This window comes from Serinus canaria, chromosome Z (assembly GCF_022539315.1).
Source record: "Serinus canaria isolate serCan28SL12 chromosome Z, serCan2020, whole genome shotgun sequence".
Lineage (NCBI taxonomy): Eukaryota > Metazoa > Chordata > Aves > Passeriformes > Fringillidae > Serinus > Serinus canaria.
The window spans coordinates 64,976,930-65,000,437 of NC_066343.1; the positions used below are offsets into that span (position 1 = coordinate 64,976,930).

General features: G+C 39.9%; 1 protein-coding gene across 2 annotated transcripts; it reads left to right on the forward strand.

Moving 5' to 3' along the window:
* The first annotated feature begins 8,881 nt into the window (after nucleotides 1-8,881).
* Nucleotides 8,882-22,878, forward strand: C1QTNF3 (C1q and TNF related 3). Of its 2 annotated transcripts, none has more exons than XM_009097911.4 (6): nucleotides 8,882-9,271; nucleotides 14,257-14,368; nucleotides 16,524-16,678; nucleotides 19,063-19,192; nucleotides 19,888-19,987; nucleotides 21,080-22,878. In XM_009097911.4, exons 1-6 carry the CDS (start codon nucleotides 8,984-8,986, stop codon nucleotides 21,237-21,239), a joined length of 945 nt encoding a protein of 314 aa, XP_009096159.1. In that variant the 5' UTR covers nucleotides 8,882-8,983; the 3' UTR covers nucleotides 21,240-22,878. The 2 variants fall into 2 exon arrangements, with proteins under 2 accessions (XP_009096159.1, XP_009096160.1); XM_009097912.4 differs by having other exon boundaries at nucleotides 8,882-9,067; nucleotides 21,080-22,877.
* Nucleotides 22,879-23,508: the final 630 nt, after the last annotated feature.

The window sequence follows — 23,508 nt, forward strand, 5'->3', positions numbered from 1 at the left end:
ATTAAATTAATTAACACACCTTGGCAGCAATTGATTTGGAACAAAAGATTTATCTCTGTGAGCTTTTACCTGGTAAGACTTGTAGAAAGAAATGGTTTATTCCCATAAGGTATTATTAAAAATTAAAAACAACATGTCTTTCCATAGCATGTTGTTTTTAATTTTTAATAATACCTTATGGGAATAAACCATTTCTTTGGTTTATTAAGAACAAAGTAAATTGACATGGTCATGCTGTGGGTGGATATAACACAGCCACTACACTGCATTGGATCATATTGGGGAGGTGATTTTGAAACTGAACTTTCTGGCAGGGGATGACAGCAAAGGCACCAGCTCAGAGTCCACCCATTTCTTAAATGAATTTAATACTTTTTACTTATTATTTGGAGTAAAACCTCAGGAAGTGTGCTCAAACCTGCACCTTTGCAGGGATCATTTTTACCTGGAACTGCTGATGAGGTAGCTGTGGCAGGACCTCACTGTCCAGTCTCTGTGTTTGGGGGTGTGTGGCTTACACTATACTGGAGAGAATTAATTGCTTATACAAGGTCCTCAGCTTTTCACGTGACTTTTAGTATTATGTTACCAAAAGAGAAGCTTTTTGGTGGTCCTGTTTGTTGACAAAAGCACAGCATGGAAAGAACAAAGCAGAGGCTCCTGCTGACCTCAGAAACAGGGCACAGAGCAATTGTGCCAGGCAGGTGGCATGATCTACCATGTGGATCATGGCTCTACAAGATTGAGAAACATCTAACCCTTCTTAAAAGCAACAGAGAAGTGAAAAGGAATGGAAGCAAAGCGTAAGAAATCACTCAGTTCAAGAAATTTCACACAGCTTTCTCCACCTATGGAAGCTCAGGGAGAACAAGAACCAGAACTGCTCTGAAGTGAGCAGTGAAAGATTTATCCACAATCCTACAACCTTCTGGCTATCTCTGATGGAAACACCACTGTCTGAGGCTGGGGCACCACCCAAAAGCTATTCTCACCCACTCTGGGTTATCCAGTGCATTTGTCTTACCATGAAAGTGAAAAGACATGAGTCCCAGTGTTGCTAGCAGAAAGAATTTGCAGAAATCCTTCAGCATTTGAAGGTCTAAAGGGCAAATATCTTAGGCAGCATTGTTTTCACCATTAATTTTTACACTGTTTGCTGAACTGTTTACTACATGACAGAACACTTTATTCATCCTCTGAGGCTGTGCTCATGGAAATAGATTCACATGATGCATCTTCCCCAAGGGCAGCGCACCATGGGCTGGAGACACTGCCTCACTGTGATGCCTTGGGATTTTAGCTTTCATATTTTTCAAATCCTGTACTGCTTTAGGGTATAGCTCCAAAACTCCATAGCCTGTCAGATACTGTTCTCCCATTTTATTCAGACAAAACAATTTTCTCTCTAGGCTGGTAGCTCAAGGACACCCTACGGCCCCAGGCCCTGAAAAGTATAAACAGAAGTGAACTGGGGGGAGAGGAAAACTGGGGATATATGACTTCATAACCTGAAGCTGTAATTGGAGGATTAACCCCTAATATGCAAATAGGCCAAATTTAAAAATGTCTGAAAAACTCTTCACCATCTTCCATCTTGGGTGTAGCCCCTCTTGGAGGCTTTTGACTGCCCAAGGTGTATGTTGAAGGCCTTTAATAAACACCTACTTTTATTGTCTTAATCTTGTCTATCCTTTGTTCTAGGTAGCCACTCCACATCATCAACTGTGCCTGGGACATCAACTGTGCCTGGGAGCAGGAGAAGGATCCTCTCCAGGACTGAAAGGCACTCTTTCCATCCCCTGGCCATGCTGAAATGGTATCACTGCTCTCAGAGGCCCCTCGGCTCTGCGCAGCACCCCTTCCTACCACCCCTCTGTCCCGATGGACCTGGCAGGTTAAAACAACATTCCCTTGATGCACAGCCATAAATAGGTTGCTCATGTCCTTAACTGGCAGCAAGGAAGCGGCAGACTGCTCTTGTGTCTTTGATAAAGAGAAACTCCAGGTAACACAGACACTTCAAGCAGCAGCAGAAGTGCCTGTGGCACAGCTAGAGAACGGTCCAGCCAAACCATTTAGGTCTAGCTTGCTTTTATTTCCACTTCACTCACTCCATATCAGTCCAGGGGCTGTCATAAGGGCATGAACATTTGGTAATAAATATGGCAGAAAATAACTGGAGGAACTCCAGAAAGTCTTGTAAGAGCTGTCCCCTCAACTGGAGTTGCTGCTGACAGTCCCAAGACCAAAGGCTGGATGTGATTGGTAACAGGACTATAAATTATCTGTAAGTGTCTGGACCATTGTATCTATCCTTTTCTATGGATGAATAAGGAATTCCTCAAGTGTATAAAGCCATTGTATAAAAGTGTAATATAAACCCCCCACCATGGTGATATAACATCCTCTTCAAAATACCTTTTTTTTTCGCCCTGTGAATATTTAGAACCCAAATTAGGGAGACAAGCTTAGCCTTTCCTTGTAGGAAACTCATTCTTCTCTGTTATAAATGGTGCTAGTTGGCTGGGCTTTAACCCAGCAAGGGCTGCCAGCCCTCTAAGACAGTTTTACTTGTCTTCAGTCCATGTGGCTCTTTCCCAGTTCTTATTACAGCATAAATTTTAAAAAAATATTTTTAGTTCAAGCAGGCAAGCAATGAATGAAAGTTAATGTGCCAGATGTCCTCTCAATTTTGTCCAGTCTACCCTTTTTCTCCCTCTTCTAGGGTAAACAGATGGTTGTGGACGGGGTATTTATCACAAACCTTTTACAAGGAGAATAAACAAAGCAAAAAGCTAGCCCTTAGCAGCACATTGCAGCTGCTGGCTGTGTACACCAGGTTTCCCAAAGTTTTTCACAACCTTTCTAAGGCTGGCTACTTAGGTCTCTCAAGCTGACTCATTTGGGGTATGTATTGTTGGTAGGAGGTGATGGACATGCCTCCTCCTACCACAGTCTGATTTATTTCATCCCTTCATGACCCAGGCATGGTGACACAGGATTTCATTATTTTGACTGCAACCTGGACATAGTGTGTTCACAAGCAAGGGTTTGGACCTTTTGCCTAATGATCTCAGCAGAGCTCACCAGAAAGGTGAAACCCAAACCCAGAGTGCTGCCACTTTCCTGACAGCTCCACCCTTGGATGATGGTTTCCCATGTCCCATTAATAAAACAAAGACTTGAATAATCAGATATGCAATCAAAGCAGTCAAGAACTATCCCAGTAACAAGATCTTACCATGTTGATGGATTATGGATCTGCCACAATTCAATGGGCCCAAGCAGGAGAGGGAAAGCTGGGAGAGTTTGACCATTAATATAAACTCTGTTTTTCACTTGATAGTCTGCTTTCTTGAAGACATATTGTCTTTTATAGATCTTTGGAATCTGAGAAACTCTGTTAGGAATTATTTGTGCGACATTGGGTCATGCAAGAATTCTGCTTACAGTCCCCAGACAAATATTTTACAGTTTATTCTGAGTATGACAGCACACTGAGAACCTTTTGTCTTTGTGCCTTTCATTGTGCAGGGCAGAAGAAATCTGCAGACCTGGAACTGCTTCCCACCCAAAACCAGCACACCTCACCTGAACTCACCACCCCTCCTGCATGTGCAGAGTTGGAGTTGAGGGTGCAGTCAGAACAGGGGCTCCCACAAGCTGTTCATTACTGCTTCTTGGGTGGTTAAAATAAAGAGTAATTGTTTCTGTGGTATATTAGCTGTGCACAGTTTTGGTCCTGGCCAGGGCAAAGGAATTGCAGAGAAGAGCATATTTCAAGTAATAAATGTAAACATTTTGAAACTTGAGGGGAAAAAAAAGGTGAATTAAGAGGAAGCCAAAGATTAGGGTTAGATCTTGTTTAATCCAAACTAGGATATCTATCCCTGACAAAAATGTTGACCACGGCTATTCTCTTGGCACCGTGTCTGTTCTCTCCCCACCCTGCTTTCTTGGAAGTCACTGTGCTCTGGCTCTTCAATTAGGGATGGATAACTGATGCATTGCACACTGGAAAAAGCTTATCACGCTGCATTATTTGTTCCACCACTGGAGCCCCATCACCCCTGTGAAATCTATTTCTTCAAGTTTGAAAGGGAGTTGGACAAACCACCTGGCCATCCCATCTGGGACTGTCAACTGTCTGATCCAGGCAGTTTGTCACAGACCAGTGAAAAGGGCATTGATGGAGTGAATGTGTCTCTGGTACATATTTTGGAGCAAGGGTTTGTGCAGATGAGCTGGAAGAGGCTGAGCTGTGTTTTGGAGCATCATCCGGAGTGCAGCTCTTCCATAGCTGGGAGCTCAGGCCTGAGTTTCTGCCCTTTTAGAGGATCTCTCAGTTTAGGCGCATGGACAGGGGGAGGAAAAAATGTTTTCAGGCTGTTAAAATGGAGGGACGAGGTAGCAGTGGTAATCCCAGGCTGCTGGAGCATATCACCTCAGGGTACTACCCTGGGGAATCCAAGAGGGGTTGGACAGTGCTGGAGAGACAGGACCTCAGCCTTAGCTCTCATATCATATTGGAAAGAAAATTCCAATGTCAAGCAAGGCAAGAGGACTTCCTGACTGATGGAAAGTCAGAGTTAGGGAGAACCCACACCTTTCTGAAAAGTCATCTGCACTGGGTGAGGGCAGGAGCCATGTAATGGAGCTGGATTTGCCCTACCCTCATTCTCCACAGGTGGTGGGATAGCTTCCTTTTGTAAATTTGGGAAACGGCTATAAAACACAGGACTCTGCTGTGTACCTCAGGGAGCTGGTGTGACTGCAAACCACACACAGCTTGGGCACCACAAGCCAAACTGCACAGGGCACTCACTGCACCACCACTGCCTGCAGAGCTCAGTGGCTGCGGGTTACAGGAGAACAAAATGTTTAACCACAGAGAAGTGATGCTGGGCTGTGACTGTAAGCCCTTTTTGGGTTACAAACACCTGGAAAGCCCCATGAATCTGTCTACCCCTTGGTGGCCCACTCTGGAGGCTCTCCTGGGGAGGGGGGTGGTGGGTTTTGCCTGAATCCCTGTTACTGACCAAAACTGCCACAGAAAAAGGAGCATATCACAGAAGCTTTCAGTGAAAACACTTCATTTGCTCCTTTGGAGTGGTCAGCACAGACATGAGAAAAGATTTCAAAGGTGCCAAGTTGAGGTCTGAGGGCTGTGCCTAAGGCTGCTATAGCACTGAGCCAAAGGGCAGCTCCATGCTGGGTGCTCTTCCTTGGCACCAGAGAGAGAAGATTCATCCCTGTGCAGCTGCAGGAGTGGTGGAAGTTCCAGCCAGATCAGGGGGTGGGCAGCCCTACAAGGGCAGGATGAGGAATGTACCTACCCAGGGAGCAATGGGCCTAGAGAACTACTGTGACCTGGGAATTTGGAGTTGGTCAATGTGTTGTGGTGGCACAGGACAGGGTGACCCTCATTCCTTCTCATCCCTTCTCATCCCTTCTCATCCCTTCTCATCCCTTCTCATCCCTTCACCTGTGGCCTGTCTCTTTTACTGTCTCAGTGGAGACTTGCTTGTGAAACTGCAGGTGCAGATTATCTCTGTGTCTGGTATGGAGGAATAATCACTGCAAAACAGGATTAGCTGCAAGTGAAGAAGCCACTAATGTTTAACTACAGATACAAGGCTCTCTGGGCCAAAGAATACTTTAAAATTTTTTTTCTGTAGTAATACTTCTGTTTTGTTGCCTCTTGAAACAGTAGCCTTCAATTTTACATACTAACCTCACCAATAACCCATTTACCCAATGCCATTATGAAGAACATGATTATAAGAGTCCCCTTTCTCATGGAGCACTTTTTGCCTTCAGACAAGGTGGGAAGCAGTTTTCCCCTCAACAGTTTTTGCATTTTTAGTGATATCTCATTACCTGACATTAACAGACCCACGTGCTTCACTTCATCTTGGGGTGCTGATTAGCAGAGAGAGGCACATCCTGCTGCCACTGTTTGTCCTGTTGCCAGAGACCAACAGGACAAACAGTGGCAGCTGTGTGTGAGTTCAGCTGGCAAAGGCTGGAAGGGTGATGCTAGGTGTGCAAATGCATAGCAAAGAGGAAGGGGTCAGATTTTATTTTCTTAGTCAGCACACCTGCCACACACACCAGCCTTGCACCTAAAAGCAAAACCAAACCCTTTAGGTCAGTCCTTTTCTCATCTCCAGATCAGGAAGATCTGTTTATCTCAGTGTGAAGCATTTTCAGTGTTTCATTCTGGCAGAAAGTTAATTCAAAGCTCTGTTATTTTGATGTCCTGTTATTTTAGATTTGGGCCACATGTTTGAATGAGTGTATTTGATCATTTGGAGATCAAGAATGGAGAATGAGAATCCATTCCTCCATTGTTTTTTTTACTTCCGAGTCCAAAATTTCTGCCTTTTGACAATGATTTTATGGGACAATTATTCCTAGCTGAAGGCACAGAGCAGAATAATGGGCAGCAAATATTTCTGCGGATGGGACTCTGTTCAAAAAGATTGGAAATAAAAGAGCAAAGTCAAAACTCTGCTATTAACTGTGACCAAAAAATGTATGTAGCATCAAACCACAAGAGCAGTGATGGGCAGGGACCAGGTGGACTCTATTATTGAGCAAGGAAGAGAAGGAATCTTTCTTCTTCCTAATAGCTGCCAAGAAACATGCTTGTTTCAGCTGTTGCATGAAATGATAGATGGTGGCTTTGAAGCCCGAATCTCTTTGGTTTTATTTTTTCTCCTTTTGGGACATGGGTGCTGTGGATGTTCATTACTCACATTGGAAACATTTGCCACAGGGAGCTCCTGGAACAGACTTTGGAAAGCTATGAAAGTCCTAATGTCAACCCAAAACATCAGTGCTCCCCCAGCACTTGCTGAATCAAATTATTAAGTGCCAAGATAAATTAATATTTGTCATCCCAAGTTTTACAAAATCTGGAGTTTTCAAACCCCTCTCCTACTAAGAAAGTCCTCCCTATTTGAAAAGTGAACCCCATTCTTGTGGCAGCAGCTTCTTGCTTCACTCTTCTGTAAATTCTCTTCCACCTCTGTTTCCCTGGTGAAATAGCCAGAATATTGGCATTTTTTAAAAAATCAGGGTTTTCAGTAGTCATAAAGCATAGGCTAATGAGCACCTTCTGCAAGACAATTTAGTTAATTAATATTTATATATTGCAGCAAGGCTCAAGAGCTAATCTATGAAGTGTTATTTAATAATTCTGAATATCTGCCCTGGGAATCCAAGACTGAAATTCACCGCAATTGAATTAAGTTTCAATTAAAGGTTCCTGCCATTAAATCTTTAACACAGGAGCAATAAACACAACAAAAGCATGAAGCAAGAAGATGCAATTCTGCCTGGCAATCCTGTGGGTTGAGATAATCACAATAACCACCTCTGTTCCTGGCAGTGAAGAGTGAGTGTCACTGAGACAACTAGGTCATGTTTATCCTTGGGGGCAAGCACTGAGCCCACAGGAGCTGAGGTTTCTGCTCCTATGCCATACTTGGCTGGTGGAGAATGAGAAAAAGGGAACACCAGCCCTTGGCTGCCTCCAGTTGGCTGGAGCACTGTTCCAGACCCCTCGTGACTGTGGGGGCTATCATTGTCTCTGGGGGGAGTGCTGCAGGCCCACATTCCCCTCTGAGTGCTGTTGAGTGGGAAATTACCATGGCAAGTGGCAGGGTACCAGCCAGCGCCGCCACTCTTTGTGCTGGTGACACCGGCAAACAGCCCCCAGCTGCAAAGGGCTCACCTCTCACTCCAGGGTCTCTCCTGGGGCAGGACTTCTCCTGCTGACTCCCAGAGAAGGAAGCAGGATATGGAACAGAGAATCCTTTCCCACCATGATTCAGGAGCTCTCTTACCCTCACCCAGCAGCCATGACATTGCAGGGCTGGGGATCATTCCTGGGACTGATGCTTTCTGCAGTAATGCTGTTGCAGCCATGTGCTGGTGAAGACTTGCTCACAGACCAAGGAGGTGCTTGCTTTTGGGGAGGCTTGGTGTGCTTGTATTTGCATGTACAGAACTGCATCCTGCAGTTATGGCTTTCCAGAGAATACTAGTGGGTGGTTCAAGAAGTAAAATAAGGATATTATTATTACACACATATAATTTGATTCTTTTAGTCTGAAATAAGCCCCTGGTAAATTTATATTTACTTGGCAGCGAAAACATAAAACTTGGTTTGGCAATTAGATTTAGGAAAACATTAGGAACTCAAGGGAGAAAATACAACTTGGCCAAGCATGTTGAACTAATGCTGAGAAATGGGGCTCTGTGAATCTGAATTCAACCCAGTTTTTTAAAGCTACTTACCCGGTCTCCTTCCACTGCTGGCCAACTGACAGAAATTCAATATTTTTCTTCTAGTGAATGAAAAGCATAGTCAGAAACAGCCATTGGGTCAGGTTCATATGCAAAAGCTCCTCTTGTGCTTTTGTTTCCTAATTGCTTTTGGAAGGGTTTTTCGGACTGGGCTGACGCAGTTGTGTGTGTGAATTTCCTGGCAAATAAGAAAGGTATCTGTGTCCAAAAGACATTTAAGAGTGTGAATTCACAGCCTTTCCATGTCTAATCAAGGAGCGTAAACCATTAGCCACATGTTCCCCATTTCCATCACATTTTTTCACACTTAAACAAAAACATGCCAAAGGAAAGGTGCTACATTTTTAATGCCCCCAAATAGGAACCACAGGAGTCCATTAAATGCTGTGGTCATTTCCAGCATACAAATCAATTTTCCTTGTGGTGGTGAAGTGGTGAATAATGCCTGGTTTGTTTAAAGGAGCATGACTGATTTTGGATGAAGGATCCTGTCACTTTGGCATTTTTAGTTTTATTTATTGCATGCAAGCATATAAAACCTGGTACTGGTCTCAGTGCCAGGCTTACTAGTGGAGAAGCTGAAAGGACCACATAACGTCTGGTGCAGCAAAGAAATTCTCCTTCTGCAAGGCATTTGCTGGACTCCTGAAAAATTATTTTGATTAACATGGCAGAGAAGGATTTCATCAGTTGGCATCTACTGGCTTTATTTTTTCTTCCATTTTGCCTGTGTCAAGATGAATACATGGAGGTGAGCAGAAGATCTTATAAACCAGTGGCCAAAATATTGCAAAGTCACCACCAGACTGGTCACAAAGGTTCCAGAAGCAGGGAAATATTGAAGCAGCGGCATCAACTTATAGAGTGGACTGTTGATAATAGCACATCTACAGACCATAATGTCCTGAGACCAGAGGTAGATGATGTAGAACTGACTACCTCAGATAGAGTCCAGGTACTCTGAATTAATCTTCTAAAGATATCTTTAAAGCTAATGAGTTTTTTTTTTTTTTTTGCTAACATTACTAGTGATATATTAATGAAATAATTTTTATTAAAGCTGTGTATTGGTCTGTATCCTGCTGGGCTGCTTTATAGGATCTTTAAATGAGCTGGTAGAACCAGCAGTGGTTGGGGACACTGGTTTCAACACAGGCAGCAGTGCTTTGTTCTGTTGAAACTGTGAACTTGTGAAATCATATATGCTGAAATACAGACCCTTAATTATCCCAAGGTATTAATTATTAATATATCAAAGTTTTCAGATATTTCTAACTCATTTGGATGTGAAGGAAAGCTACAGCATTTCTAGAGTATTTGGAGAGATTCAATTAGCAGAGAATAATTTTACTTTAAAATGATGTATATAAAGTATATTTCTCGAGCTTGAGACAAAAAGAATGAAATTCTAAATCTTAAAAAATTTATTCTAAGGAGTAGCTTGAAAAAAACCAGGTACTAATGAAATTAGTAGATCTAATAATATAAATCGACTGAGAGTTTAAGAAGAAAAAAGGCTTGCAATGAAATTCTAAATCGTCTGCAGTATCTGCATTTTAAACTGAGAATCTTTTTTGCCTTTCATGGCACTTTGCATACTACAGTCATTAGTTTATAACACAGGGAAAATGGCATATCTTGATTTTACACAAAAAATTGTAGTCCAAATTTGAAAGAAAAAAATCTGAAGGCAGAAGATGAAGATTTTCCTAGCACTAAGCAAAACAAAATTACACTCAAATGAAGGGTTTTTTTCAATAATGTGTTTTATTAACAGCAAGAACATGAGTGGTTTTTCCTACAGCTGATACAAATATTTGAGCCCTGTATAGTTCACCTTTTACCCTCTGGGGTTTTAAAAGTTCTTCAGATCATAATATGATATTTTGAATTGCCAAATTTAAGGACATGCAGATAAATGTTGAATAATAACCTATAATATGATAAGCAGAGAAGAGGTCTGATTTTAATCCTGTCCTGGGCTTGAAGAACTGAAACACATCCAAGTAAGGGAAGAGATTTAATACAACTCTGTATTCCCTGTATTAAAACTTCACAGTGCTTTGCATTTTGTATTTCTTGGGCAGGAGATAAATGTTCCTCCAGTGTACTCAGCAGAACAGATATTTAACTGAAGGCATGTTAAACTGTGTTTGCAGAATGTGAGCAGTGTAAAACACAACGTGCACAGTCCAAAGAGCCAGCAGACCTCTTTACTGCAGGGAGAGCTCTGCAGCTGTGTGCTGCAGACCTTGCACAGAAGAGTCCCCTTTAACACGATAATTTCAGATAATGCAGGATTTGATGCTTTTTAGGGCTCAAACTTCCCCCCACAGAAAGTGTGTTCAGGCTGCATGTGTCTCTTGTCAGAGAGTTTAATGCAACTTGTCTGGAGCTGCCTGCTGGGGAGCTGGTTGTGACAATAAAAACAAGCCCTGTGATGCGAGTGCAGCTGATGGCAGTCATTTACCTGCCAGCCCATCTCCAAGAAGCAATCTTTTCTGGGGAAATGATGCAATTTTTGGCTTACTGAAATGAAATGGACCACTAGCAGATGCACGACAGGGATAATCAATCACACAGTGTCTTACACAATATGTGTTTTCCACTTCCAGACTCCAGGAATTTCTAGGCAGAGGAAGAACAAAGGTGGCACTGACATGTTTTAATTCATGTCAAATCTTTCTCTTTCCCTAGAGTTATATGGAAACTATTCAATTCCTATTTCCTGCTTTCTTGGTTGTTTTAGATGGAATAGCTCTACCCAGCAAGAGAGACTTTAGGCTGGGGAGTTTCACCCTCTTGCTGAAGTGTTTCAAAGGTCTCATTCCCTGTTGTGGAAAAGAGATGATAGTATTTGTTGTTACTATTGTCTTTGCTGCACTGAGTGCAAGGCCAGCTTCCACTCTGCTCTTAACTCATGTAAAATATTTCTCAAGAACAAGAACTGTTAGTGACTAAGGAGAGTCATGACAGACCATTTTTCCATTTCAGGTCATTCTTTGAAAATCTTTAAATATCAGTAGCCAAGCAGTGTTTTACCCTGAATTTTGGCAACTTTTGTTTGTTTCTTTGCTTGGAGAAAGGGGCATGAAGGGCCAGAGTGCCCACAGAGACAGATATTTTGCATTCAGAACAGAAGCCGAGAATGGTGGAGGTTTATCACTTGTCTTCTGCATTGTCTTAGACAATAAAACAGAAATTCATAAAATTGATCAGGAAGTCAAAAAGGGTCAAAGGCTGGGTCTCCAATTATGACTTGTTCACAGCTTTAAATCAAGGGAATTTCATAGATGATCTGTTGCCTAGATCATTCTCCTGTACAGTAAATGATGGGAAATTCAGCAGATAGCCTCAGAAATAGTTCCAGTTTTCTATCAGTGTTAGGATATCAATGTGGCAGATGCATTTCACAAGCTCCTAAATCATATGAATGTCCTGGCAGCAAAGCCAAAGATTCACTGACAAAATTTATGCACAAATGGCTGCAAAGGATGCCTTTGGCAAGTAGATTGGAACTAATCTTTATGTCACATTTGAGTGTAATTTTATTTTAGGAACATGTTTTTCCTTTAAATGTGCTCTTCATGAAGTTCTCTGCTTTTAAAGATTAGAGGAAAATCCTAAATATTCCTCAGCCTTGGCAGCTGACCATGAATAATTTTTTTCTCCTAGTGAAAGAGTAAAAGTAATAAATTAATTACTTTATGACTTGCACAAACAGTTATTTTAAAATCAGTGGAACTGTTGCATACAACCAGACTGGCAGGACTTGCCTTATTTCACACCTAAGAACCTGATGAGCTTTTTTTTGAGGTAATGCCTAATAGCACTTGGTTATGACCATTGCTTGTATCTATTTTATTTTAAAATAGCTGTTTCTCTAGTAAAGTTGTTGAAGATTTCAGTACATTGTCTGAAAAAGACAAATTGCATCTGCACAGAGAAAGTCTCACATGCAGTCCACTTCAGTTACAATGCTTCAATTGCCTTCCTTCAATTACAATTTGTTCTAAGTATTTGGATTTTTTTAGGCTGATATGACTTATTTGCTCTTGGCAGGTGAGTATTTAGTTCACCTTCTCATTTAACATGAATATGAAGCACTATCTAAAAAGAGCTGGAGATTTTAATCTCAATGCAAAAATCAACATTATTCTTTTAGGGGACACAACATGCTTACACAATTCCAGTCCTGTTGTACTTGGCTCCCTTTTGAGGTCTGAAAATGGGCTGAAAGCAGAGTTACTTCTTCTCTCATACCAGGAATATTATAAAAAGTGCATTTGGTGATTGTCAGTTGTGTCCTGCCTAACAACTGGAAGAGACAAAACAGCCAGAAAAATACAAACAGGTTCTCCAGGAAGAGAGAGTTCAAGAGGCAGAACCTATTTTTTTCATTAAGTATAGGCCTTGTCCAGAATTAATCTAAAAAGCATAGCCTTGACCAAACCCCATAAGTATGAAGCCCTTCTGCCCACTGGCAAGTCTTAACTTTTCCATAACTCTTTCTAATATGAAGGATATTTGTTTAGCTGTCAAGTCAGCCTTTATTCCCATGGTAACTCCATCACTGGTTCCAGCTGGACAGGGCAAGTGTCTGTCTCGTTGGAGGAGCTGCAGTGTTTTGGTGGTGTCATGAAATGAATTTTCTGTACCCGTAAGTTCCTAAGCCTCCTGAAATCGATGAATTCTGGGGGCTTGGAGTTGTCCAAAACACAGGCAGAATGTTCCAGATGACATCAGTGATGACACCGAGGGCAGGAATACAGCCCATCTGTGTGCTCATCTGACAGCCCCCACCCTGACAGAGGCTCGTTTTCTGACACTAAACCAGTAAGTCTGCATTGGGCAAGTAATTTGACAATGATAAAGATTAGGGAAAAGAAAGGGAAGGGATGCAAATAGTAGAATGATTAAAGAAAAGTAGTAGTTGGATTGGTGTAACTATTAATCTCCAGATTTTAAGAACTGAAGGTTTGCATCTCAGGATATTAGGAAAGAATTATAGAAAAAAGAAACAAAGAGGGAACAAATGAGGAGGTAGAGGAATAAAATCAAACACTGAATCTTGGCCTTATCTGACATACGGAAGATCTATGATAACTAAGTTATGAAATTCAGTCAGAATTGAATGAGTCTCCACTAGTACAAACAGAAAAAAATAGGGAAAAGAAAACCACTCAAACAAAGCCATTATTAAACTGATTGCTACAGTAGCTGAGCTGTACATAATAAACTCATTACTTTATTTATTCTTCTGAATTAGTCAGTATATAAATTTTCATAGTTACACATTCACCACTACAAATGATCAAAAGCCCCTAACACCTTGTGTTGTGGTAAGTTCAAAATTTTGTCTTGTGTCTTGGCACTTTTTTAGGGTCTCCCAACTTTAGTAGCCTGTAAACACACAGGTCTAGGATAATGGAAAGGAATCTGCTGCACAGATATTTTTTTTTAGTATCTTCTTTGGGTGGTCCAACACAGTTTTATTTATGTTTAATTGAGGATAGTTCACTGCTGAAGGTCAAATCAAGTCCCTTGTGTACAACCACTGGTTGTTCATTGGCATGTTTGCCATCAAAGGTCAGTTGAAATTTGGGATCAGGATGTGAATCTAATTGAAATATTCATCTAAATTTCATTAGTTGGTATTCATTTATTTAAAAACCTTCATTACTTAACAGGACAAGCTAGGGTTTTTTTAAAAATATTTGTTATAGAATTTTTGAATGCTTCAAGAGCTATTCCTTTAATTCTTCCAAAAATAACATCTTCAGGGATAATCTATATGAGAATTTCATGCCAGATAAGAACTGTTTTGAAAACTTACCAAGTATATAAACAGAAATATATAATGAAGACCCTGTAACCAACACACATAAGATTGATGTCCTCCATGAATGAGCTACTTAAAGCTTATTTTTGTGCACTTAGCCCCCCCAGCCTGGACCGCAGAATTCAGACTGCAGTTCCTGCTGCCGAGGTGACTTTGGAGTTCGACTCTACCAAGGGCCCCCAGGACCTCCTGGGCCCCCTGGGATGCCAGGTAAAGATGAAGTTTAATTTACTTTTTTTATCAGTCCAATTGCAGGCCATAAATTACAGGTTATTCTACGAAATATCAGAGAGTGGTCCAAACAGCAGTGTTTGGGGACAGATTCAGGAACAAGTTTTTCTATAATTTCAGTTATATTCCACGGTATTTTCCATTGAACATCTATTTGTTATTAAAATTCAGCTTTCACAAATTCATACTGAAAGTAATCTTAGGAAAAATTGGTCTTTCTTAAAACAGCATGAAGTTCCCAATAAACTTGGAAGAACTTGTTCCCTGGAGCTGATTATTGTCATCACCTTTGTACATCCAGCTGTGTTACTGTGTACTGTATTCAAGGACTTTTCTTCATCTAGCATACTGCTAGCCAATATTTTACAGAAACACAATGCTTCTGTTCTCCCACAGAAATTCCTTCACTTTCTTCTTTCATGTTGGCTTTTATAATAAAAAAATCCCCCTTTTTTAACATAAATAATGTCCACAGAAGAACAGCATACACAAGAAAAGTATATAGTTTGATCTGATAATTAATATGGAAATAGAAGAGCCTAGGGAAGGGAAATGTTGGTAGCATGCTGGTGTCAGTTTGTTATATCATCTACCTTCAGGGATTTGGAAATCATTCCTAAAGCAGAAGTACAACATAAATGAACAGGTCACTGAAAGACAGACTCGTCTCTTCTTGAAAAACTTACATCTTCTGTTAACACAATAAAAATGCAATTCAATGATCCATTGCTTACTAAAAAAATGTTGCATTCTTAGAAGCAAGATAAAATTTTATACTACAGCCACATTTTCAAGGCTGCAGTGGACACACTGGGGCATGGCCTAGTCCCAGCTCTGCCCTTCCTTCCTGTCTCAGTCCCACTTTCTGCCACTGCAGAATACCACAAATGTACTTCTGGCAGCAACATTCTGCACCCTGGGATTTCTGTCTCCTGCATTTGCTGGATTTCATGTTGTTGTGCCTGTAAGGGGAAAAGCAGCAGTTGGTTTTCCCCTTGATTGAATCAAATGTTGCTTTCAGACTTCTGTTCTGAACTGGTAGAGCAGTTCTGGCTTCACATTCAAGGGATCATTCTTGTTATTTTTAAGAGCTGCAGATTCCTCTATCCAAACAAAAACGTGCATAAATTCTTTCTTATTTGGCTTCCTTGTTTGAAGTTTGTTTTTTCCGTAATAGAAAAACTCTGAAGGATCACTTCATCATCAGATTTGATCTCAAACAACACTATTCTTCTTGTAAATTTGTAGAAGAGAATAAACAAGCAGAGTGGCAAAGAACCTAGTTTCAATTCAGGTTGAATTAGAACAATGATGACATTAATTAATCCCCTGAGCTGAAAGATCAAGCTTTTGCTGCAGGAGGCGTAATAATTGCTCAGTGATTCTAGCCAACTTTAAAATCCTGTCAGCTGCATAGACATTTGCTTAGTAATTTAGTCAGTCAACACCAGGAAGTAAGTAATACTGCAGAGGCATGAGTATGGTTTGCAATGACTTGTTTTACTCATTTACCCACAGTAAGCCACCTCAAAAAAAGCTTAATTATAAAAATTTTGTCTCTCTTTAAATCTATGATTATGCAATCAAATGACCCCTAGCCAGCACCCTATGAATACACACAGTCCTGTTTTTAGCACAGATTTTAACAACTTTAACGTTACAGACATCCATCATTTGTGTGGATGTGTTTTAAAGATAGCAAAATCTTATTCAAAAGGATCTTATCCTATCATGATTGACCTAATTTACCAGGAAACTGATGTTTATACTAAAGCAAAAGCAAAACTACATTTGCAGGCTACCTAGTATGTGGCAATTGAAAGTGGCTTTTGCTTTCCTTGAGCCTTCTGTCTGCTGAGGTCTTCCTGCACATCTCCCCAGCAAAGCAATGACTTGAGGCATCACCAGTTTAAACAGCAACATGAGAGTTAACTCCCAAAATCTGTGTCCTTCACCAAAACCTTCACCATCAACCTGACCACACAGCAGTTTCTCATCTGTTTCATCTCAGCCTGGGGTTCATGGCACTGAAGAGTACCTGTGTTGCAAGCTGGTGGAAGAGGACCCTGTCACACTTGTCTGTTAAAATATGATAAATTATTTAAGTAAAACAGAAAGTTTTGTTTCCCTTCAGGAAATCATGGAAACAATGGTAATAATGGAGCAACTGGCCAGGAAGGAGCCAAAGGTGAGAAAGGAGACAAAGGAGATATTGGACCAAGAGGAGAGCGTGGCCATCATGGACCCAAAGGCGAGAAGGGCTACCCTGGGATTCCCCCAGAGCTACAGGTAAAACATCTCTGGCTCGTATTGGCTGCAGCAAACCTCAGACTATGGTTTTTTTCACTGAAAAAACAGCACCTTATTACTGTAAGATACTTAGAAGGAAAATCCCCTTGAAAATTAATAATGTAACTGCATATACAGCCCTTGTCCTTTCTGAAAAAGTGCTCTGCCAGATCTTTCTGGAAAAGAAAAGCTTTAGTCAGAATCCAGCTGAGAAATAGGCAGGAAGAAACATATATGCTTCCCTTTGAGGGCAAAATGCCAGTATCTGGGTTATTAATGGAGAATAGCAGGGACTATTATTTTCCTACCAAGCTGTATCACATAAATAATTGCACTTCCCACAGCATATGGAAAGAGTAAAGGAATCATGTTTCTCAGGGCAGCTAGGCTTTATGAGATTCTCAGAAGCACATGTATCCAGCTCCTCAAAGCATAGGCTCAAAATTTTTGGCTTTTTGATTAAACGTCTTCAAATCCCAGGAATCTGGCAGTTGGCAGAGAGGTTGTGTACGTATATATAAATATATATGTATGTGTATACATATATATAATATCTATATCTATACACACACACAGATACATACATACATATTCATATATGTGCATATACACATAATATATGATGTAGAAATACAGAAAATATATACTCATGGTATAGCTGAATATCTTTTAAACATACCTTTAATTACATTCAACATATGTCCTTCTACAATTTTAAAATTAACTACCCCTGGTTTTTACCTTACATAAATTGTAGTATTGTAATTAAAACTGAGTGATGAAAAAGGATGAACAAGGAAAGCTCATATTGTAATACCTATTTCCAATACTTAAAATTCCATCACTTCTTTTATCAGATGCATTTAAAAATGTTTACAGTATTTCTTACCACCATACTTAAAATTTTAAAGTCAGTGGTGGTATAGGAGAAAACACTTTTGAATACAATACTGTTTTAAGTACAGGATTATTTTAAAAACTTTGTGTATCCATGTTGACCTGCTACTCCATAATGAGACCTAGGGAGAAAAGATATATTTTTCTGCTGTTCTGTTCAGCCCACAAAAAGTAGCTCAGGGTCAATGAGACTGTGAAATGGAATCTAGACAAAAAGCAATAAATTCCATCAATCTGCCACTGCAGCTGCTTTCCTTTAACACACGATGAACTTTGATGTGATCCTGGCTGAGAAGCAAGATATTAACAATTTGCCGTAATAGAAAATGCATCCATGCACGGGTAAGGAAAATCAGCCCAAGCTTTCAGCTCACATCTGGAGCTCCTTAAATTTCAGAACAGATGGCTAACGATTTCCGTTGTTGGATCCAGACTTGCATTTGATTGTCTGTTTTCATTTTGTTCTGGTTTGGATCTGAAATCAAAAGGAGTTTGGGCTGGTTTTTTTTTATTTTTTAAATACCAGCTTGGCTGGAATCTCACAAAAAAAGTCATTTTTGTGATGGGCAGTACCAGATGCAATTGAACACTTGTCATTTAAGAGGCTGAGATAGAAAAAAAAAGCCAAGTCTACATGTAACCTTTTGGCAACAAAGTCCAGTAATTCTGTTTCTTCCCCATTTACTCACATAATGGGGACAGGGGGATGACAGACTTAGAGAAAAAGTCACTCCCTTCCCTAACCAGGCCAGCTGGCAGGGTCATTCCCTGGTATCTTGCTGAGGATAATTTAAATTGTCTGGTGTGGAATGTTTTGTACTGCTTCCTATGAAACATTTCTATGACAAGAAATGAAGCATGAAGTTGAAGCACAGTTTTAATTTTCTTATTTTCCCCTCTTGGTCTCCACCACCCTCTGTTTCAAGACTGAGGGCAACTGACAAGATAGAAAAAGCATTGAATATTGAGTGCCAGCTGCAGCACTTCCAGAGGACCTCTAATAAAAGTGCTTCATGTCTCTCTAAGCAAGAAAGACTAATCTTCATGGATTTTACAGAGCATTGTTTGTTTTCACAAATGCACTTAAAAGCAATATCCAGTTTAAGTGCATTGGGGAATGCATAAAACGATATAAAACCTTTTTGTCAGAAACACCACTTCAATACTATATTGCTGTTGCATCATTCTAGAAAGATTTAAAAGTAAATAAAATCTGAAATTAAGGTTTTGAACTGCAAACACTTGACCATACGCTTACTTTACAGTCATGAATAGCCCAATTGAATATGAGAACCCTAGTCTTCTTCCAGTTTCATTCAATGGGAGTTTTGTTACCTGGAGTTTATTGGCCTTGGAGCTAGCCCTAGAAGAACACCTCTGTCAGGAAAATAAACAGACTGCAAGTACAGGAAAAAAATCAGTACCTGGTTGCTCTACACACATGTTTTTCATGAATGACTGCCTGAATAAGAACTGGATTTTTGCAGGTTGCGTTTATGGCTTCAATGGCTACTCACTTCAGCAACCAGAACAGTGGGATCATCTTCAGTAGCGTTGAAACCAACGTTGGGAATTTTTTTGATGTTATGACTGGGAGATTTGGTGCTCCAGTGAATGGTGAGCATTTGCAAAACAAAAGAATGTAATTATTTGAGCCATAGGGAGACGTGTGGCCAAAAAGGATGAGGCACTATTTAATGGCCTTTGCACTCAGTCTGCATAGCTCTTGCTACCTACTTTCTAGAAGAATTAATTGAAAACTGGGCAAGCCAAGAGTGGTCAGCCATTGAGACTAGTGCTGACACAAAGGCAGGAGGAAGAGGCATGGCCAGGGCTGAGAAGGGAGCAGGACTGTCTGCTTTGCTGTGGCTCTTTAGCCCTCCAGCCATTGTGATGACAGAACTACAGTCTTAATATTGTAGCAAGCAGCAGCAGTTTCACAGTTGCCTCCTCCATCTCCTGCCTCCTGTCAGTCTCTTCATCCTCATCTTCCACCATGCCAATTCAGCTGTGAGCTGACCTGCAACAGATGTGTGGCTGGAAATGAAGCATTACAGATCTTCATGGGTTATTTCTCAGCTGCATCAATCCCCCCTCTTACGCAGCTGTGATGCAGGAAGAACAACACCTGCCATATGCAGAATTAAAATTAATCAGATTTTGGAACACTATAAGCAGAAACAAAACATCTGCTGACAACTGGAAGGCAGTTTTGTCAACAGCTGTTATGATTTCTAAGCAAGAAGCACAAATGTGCAGCATGATTACTTCTTTCTATGAAGCAAACAAGTTGTTTTTTATAACCTTTTCAGGGGTATATTTCTTTACTTTCAATATGATGAAACATGAAGATGTGGAGGAAGTGTACGTGTACTTGATGCATAATGGTAATACAGTGTTCAGCTTATATAGGTAAGTAAAGGGCCAGGCCATCTCAATGCATAAACATTTGTATGGTTGTGATAGCTTGCTCACCTTTCAAGAAATGTAAAATTCTTCACATTTTGGTAGAAATTCTTTAGGGTAAAATAACCAACAAGAAAACCTATTTATTTTGCCATCCTCAGCTTGCCTATTTGGACCATACATATCATAGATGCTGGACCTAAAATTCAGCCTTGATCACCATTTCCTCAAACTCAGGGGAAAGGAGTTAGCACTGCAAGTCAGAGTTGGAGTTCAGTGGTATAATACTGTCATTCTGCTAAAACATATCTTCATCCTCATTTTGCTTGTCAGAGAAAAGAAATAATGAAGTGTTCAGAGACTAGTTACAGTCTTGTTAACGTGAGGGAAGGGAAATTTACTTTAAATTTGGGAAGGGTTTATGCTGCAGTAGTAAGGATAAGAAAGAAGCAGAAGTCTTCCATTTACTGGCCTCTTTATCATTAGCACACCACCAAAGGCAGCTTCATCCCCAATAGATCTTCTCTGCAAAAGAAAAAGTGCTTCATTTCTACTCCCCCTGAAGCACTGAGGTAAGAAAAGGCAAGAGGTAGAAGAAAGGGGACCAACACCCAGGCAAAGCCAGGAGGCTAGCCCATATCAAAAGTACCTATGTTCCAATGAAAAGCTCAGTATGGAGCAAGCTGCCTGTGTCTGCTCTCTACCTGTGCTGGGAGCACAGGGACTCAGCTCTTAAAATTAGTTGGGATGAATTCAAGGGGAAAAAAAGCATCACAGGAAATCTGTAATGTTGCGATCAATGAGCAGTATTTAATTTTAAACAAAAACTTCGTTTCCTGTGCTGGAAAAAAATAAATTACAATTCCAGAACTTCAGAAAGGAATTAAATAAAGCATTTAGGTAAGGTGCAAAGTTTGACTAGGAGATCAAATGCAGAAAGTTGCCAAAATTTCCTTATAAAGCTGAAAAATGTTGGCAAGTTTTTCAAGAAAGTTTTGCTTGGGATAACAATGCACTTCTTGGATTTTTTTGGTAAAGTTGTTTGTTTGGTCATTGTTGAGAAACAAAACCCTGATTTGTTAAAATATTCATCCTTAGCTATGAATCCAAAGGAAAAGCAGATACTTCAGGAAACAGTGCAGTCCTAAAACTCGCCAAAGGAGATGAAGTTTGGCTGCGAATGGGAAATGGAGCCCTCCATGGGGACCATCAACGTTTCTCCACCTTTGCTGGGTTTCTTCTTTTTGAAACCAAGTAAAAAAAAGGAAACAACTCAACAGATGTTTATGTGAAAAAACTTCTTTTTCGGAACTTTTGTATTTCACTGGACTGTGAAATAACAACATTGGAGGATCAAGAAGCCTTGTTTTGATGCAATGTGCTGCTACCTGTGTATCAGAGATGAGCTGAATACATTGGGCAGCTGACACAGATTCACAGAGTATCTATTGTCATCTGGGTTGCACCTATTTAATCATTGAATGTTGCTATTGCTCTCTTCCCCAAAAGTGAATGAAAACCAAAAGAAAATTAGTTTAAAGACTTTAAAGAGCAGTTTACATAAAGTCAATTTCATCTCTAAATATACTTTAGTTATATGTCAGGAATTGAACAACTGATTCAAAAGTTTTGGATCATTTATTCAGTTCTTCTTACATGTTCATTTAAATTTGCATCATGGAAACAGGCCTGAATGTAGTATAAGCAGGCTCAGGTGAGACCAGATCTAAAGGAAGAAGTTTGTACTGGATTGGAATGAGCTCAAATCGAAGAAAAAAATGTGAAAATATAGATGTCAAGGATTCAGGTTTATTGCATTCCCATCTCAAACCTCTGGAGATGTATCTGGTGTCATTTTTCACACATTTTTAGCACATATTTATGCTTAGTCTCTCTCTCTTAGAAGAAGAATGTCAGTAGTTCTTGCCTTGGTAGCAGCTTGAAGCTAAGGTAATTTAGTTTGCAGTGTGAAGGGGATCAGGCAGGGGAACTGTAATGTTTCCCTCTAGCCTTAGAATTTTTAAAACCTGATGTAAGTCAATGCAGGGTGTCAAAGCAAAGGCATATACGCTAGAGAAATCAGGATGCACCAACAGCACAGAGACAAACAAACTTTGTGGTGTTTGGAACTCCTCTAGAAGGATGTACCTTATAATATTGCATATTTACTTAACAGTGAAGTTTTTGAAACAGTTTTCCGAGCAGCCTTCCAAGAATCGGTATTTCAGGAAAAACCATTGCAAAGCAGCAGCTAAGCCAGTTCAGTATTTAAACTGGTGAAAGCAAATGTTAGCTGGCTTAGTAGTTCTGATCCCAATACACTGGGCCACTCTTCGGCCCAGTTCATGTCACCGGCTTTTCAAAATTTGGGTATCTGAAATTCTGTCTTGCTATTTTCATTTGAATAAGCAACAAAATCAATACTGAAGCTTGAATGTACCTTGTTCTGGCTCTCCACACAAAAGTGAATGAAATATAAATTCTTTTTTACAGACATTACATTTTAATCAGCTATTACGTGTCATTAATGTATAACAAGAAGGTGGAGTTAGGAAAATATTTATTTGAAATTCTTTTATACTGGATACAGGTATCAGTAGCACAACAATAGAGCAAATGAATTGAAATCTGCCCTAAGAATTTGTATGTCCTTGTACACGTTCCTAGCGTATGTAACCACATCTTATGAAGAAAAATGCATGTTGATACTTGATGATTATGACTTGTGATTTTTTAGTTTTATGCATCAACCACTGAAAATATTAGCTTTAGTGAACTGTTGCTGATATGTTTTAATCATTTCTTTATCAACTTGGGTTAGGTCTGTGCTACATAGGTTTTCAAAACCTGAGGCCATGTTATTTTGTTAAACTTACTTTGTAAAATATACATTTATCCAATAAAGATTAATGGTTACAAAGCTATACTTGTTTGCTGATATCTGTATTTACCAAGGACATTACTACTTGGAGACAATAGAGAGATGTTCTTTTTAATATGCATTTCCTAAGCATTAATTTTACTAGTGAATGGGAGAAAGCCAGCATTAAGGATTAAAATATATTTATTTTATGCATATGTGTATATATATATACACACACATATATACATAAAACTTAAATCTGTAAGGTTTCCTTTGGGGACTTATTCTTCCTTTGTGACATGGCCATTTTGGTCAGAAGGAAGCACTTAGAAACTGTATGACATACACTAATTTTAAGCTCCTTTTAATCTTATTATCTACTGTAATGACCATAATATAAAAGAAAGTAATGTTTTGCCTTACCCATTTTGTATTGTTTTTATGGGGTTTGTGCAACTTGGCCTAAGAGGGGAAGGTGACTAAGAATTACAACCTTCTTTGACAAAGAGCAGTTCCAATGTTAAAGCTAAACAGTTTTTTACTCAAAGTTAAAATTCCTAGGTTTGACTGAAATCTCATCAGTCTTTTCTCAGCAATTTACTGCATGCAATCTCTGCTGATTAAGTGTCATAATACTTTACAAATAAGTAGTTAACTTACATAT

What these genes read in the sequence shown, in the direction of transcription:
- C1QTNF3 (XM_009097911.4), top strand. Translation starts at nt 8,984, where the DNA reads ATGGCAGAGAAGGATTTCATCAGTTGGCATCTACTGGCTTTATTTTTT. An exon ending in TGGGCCCCCTGGGATGCCAG is followed by an intron (nt 14,369 to 16,523) that starts GTAAAGATGAAG and finishes GTTTCCCTTCAG; the next exon opens with GAAATCATGGAAACAATGGT. An exon ending in ACAGTGTTCAGCTTATATAG is followed by an intron (nt 19,988 to 21,079) that starts GTAAGTAAAGGG and finishes ATTCATCCTTAG; the next exon opens with CTATGAATCCAAAGGAAAAG.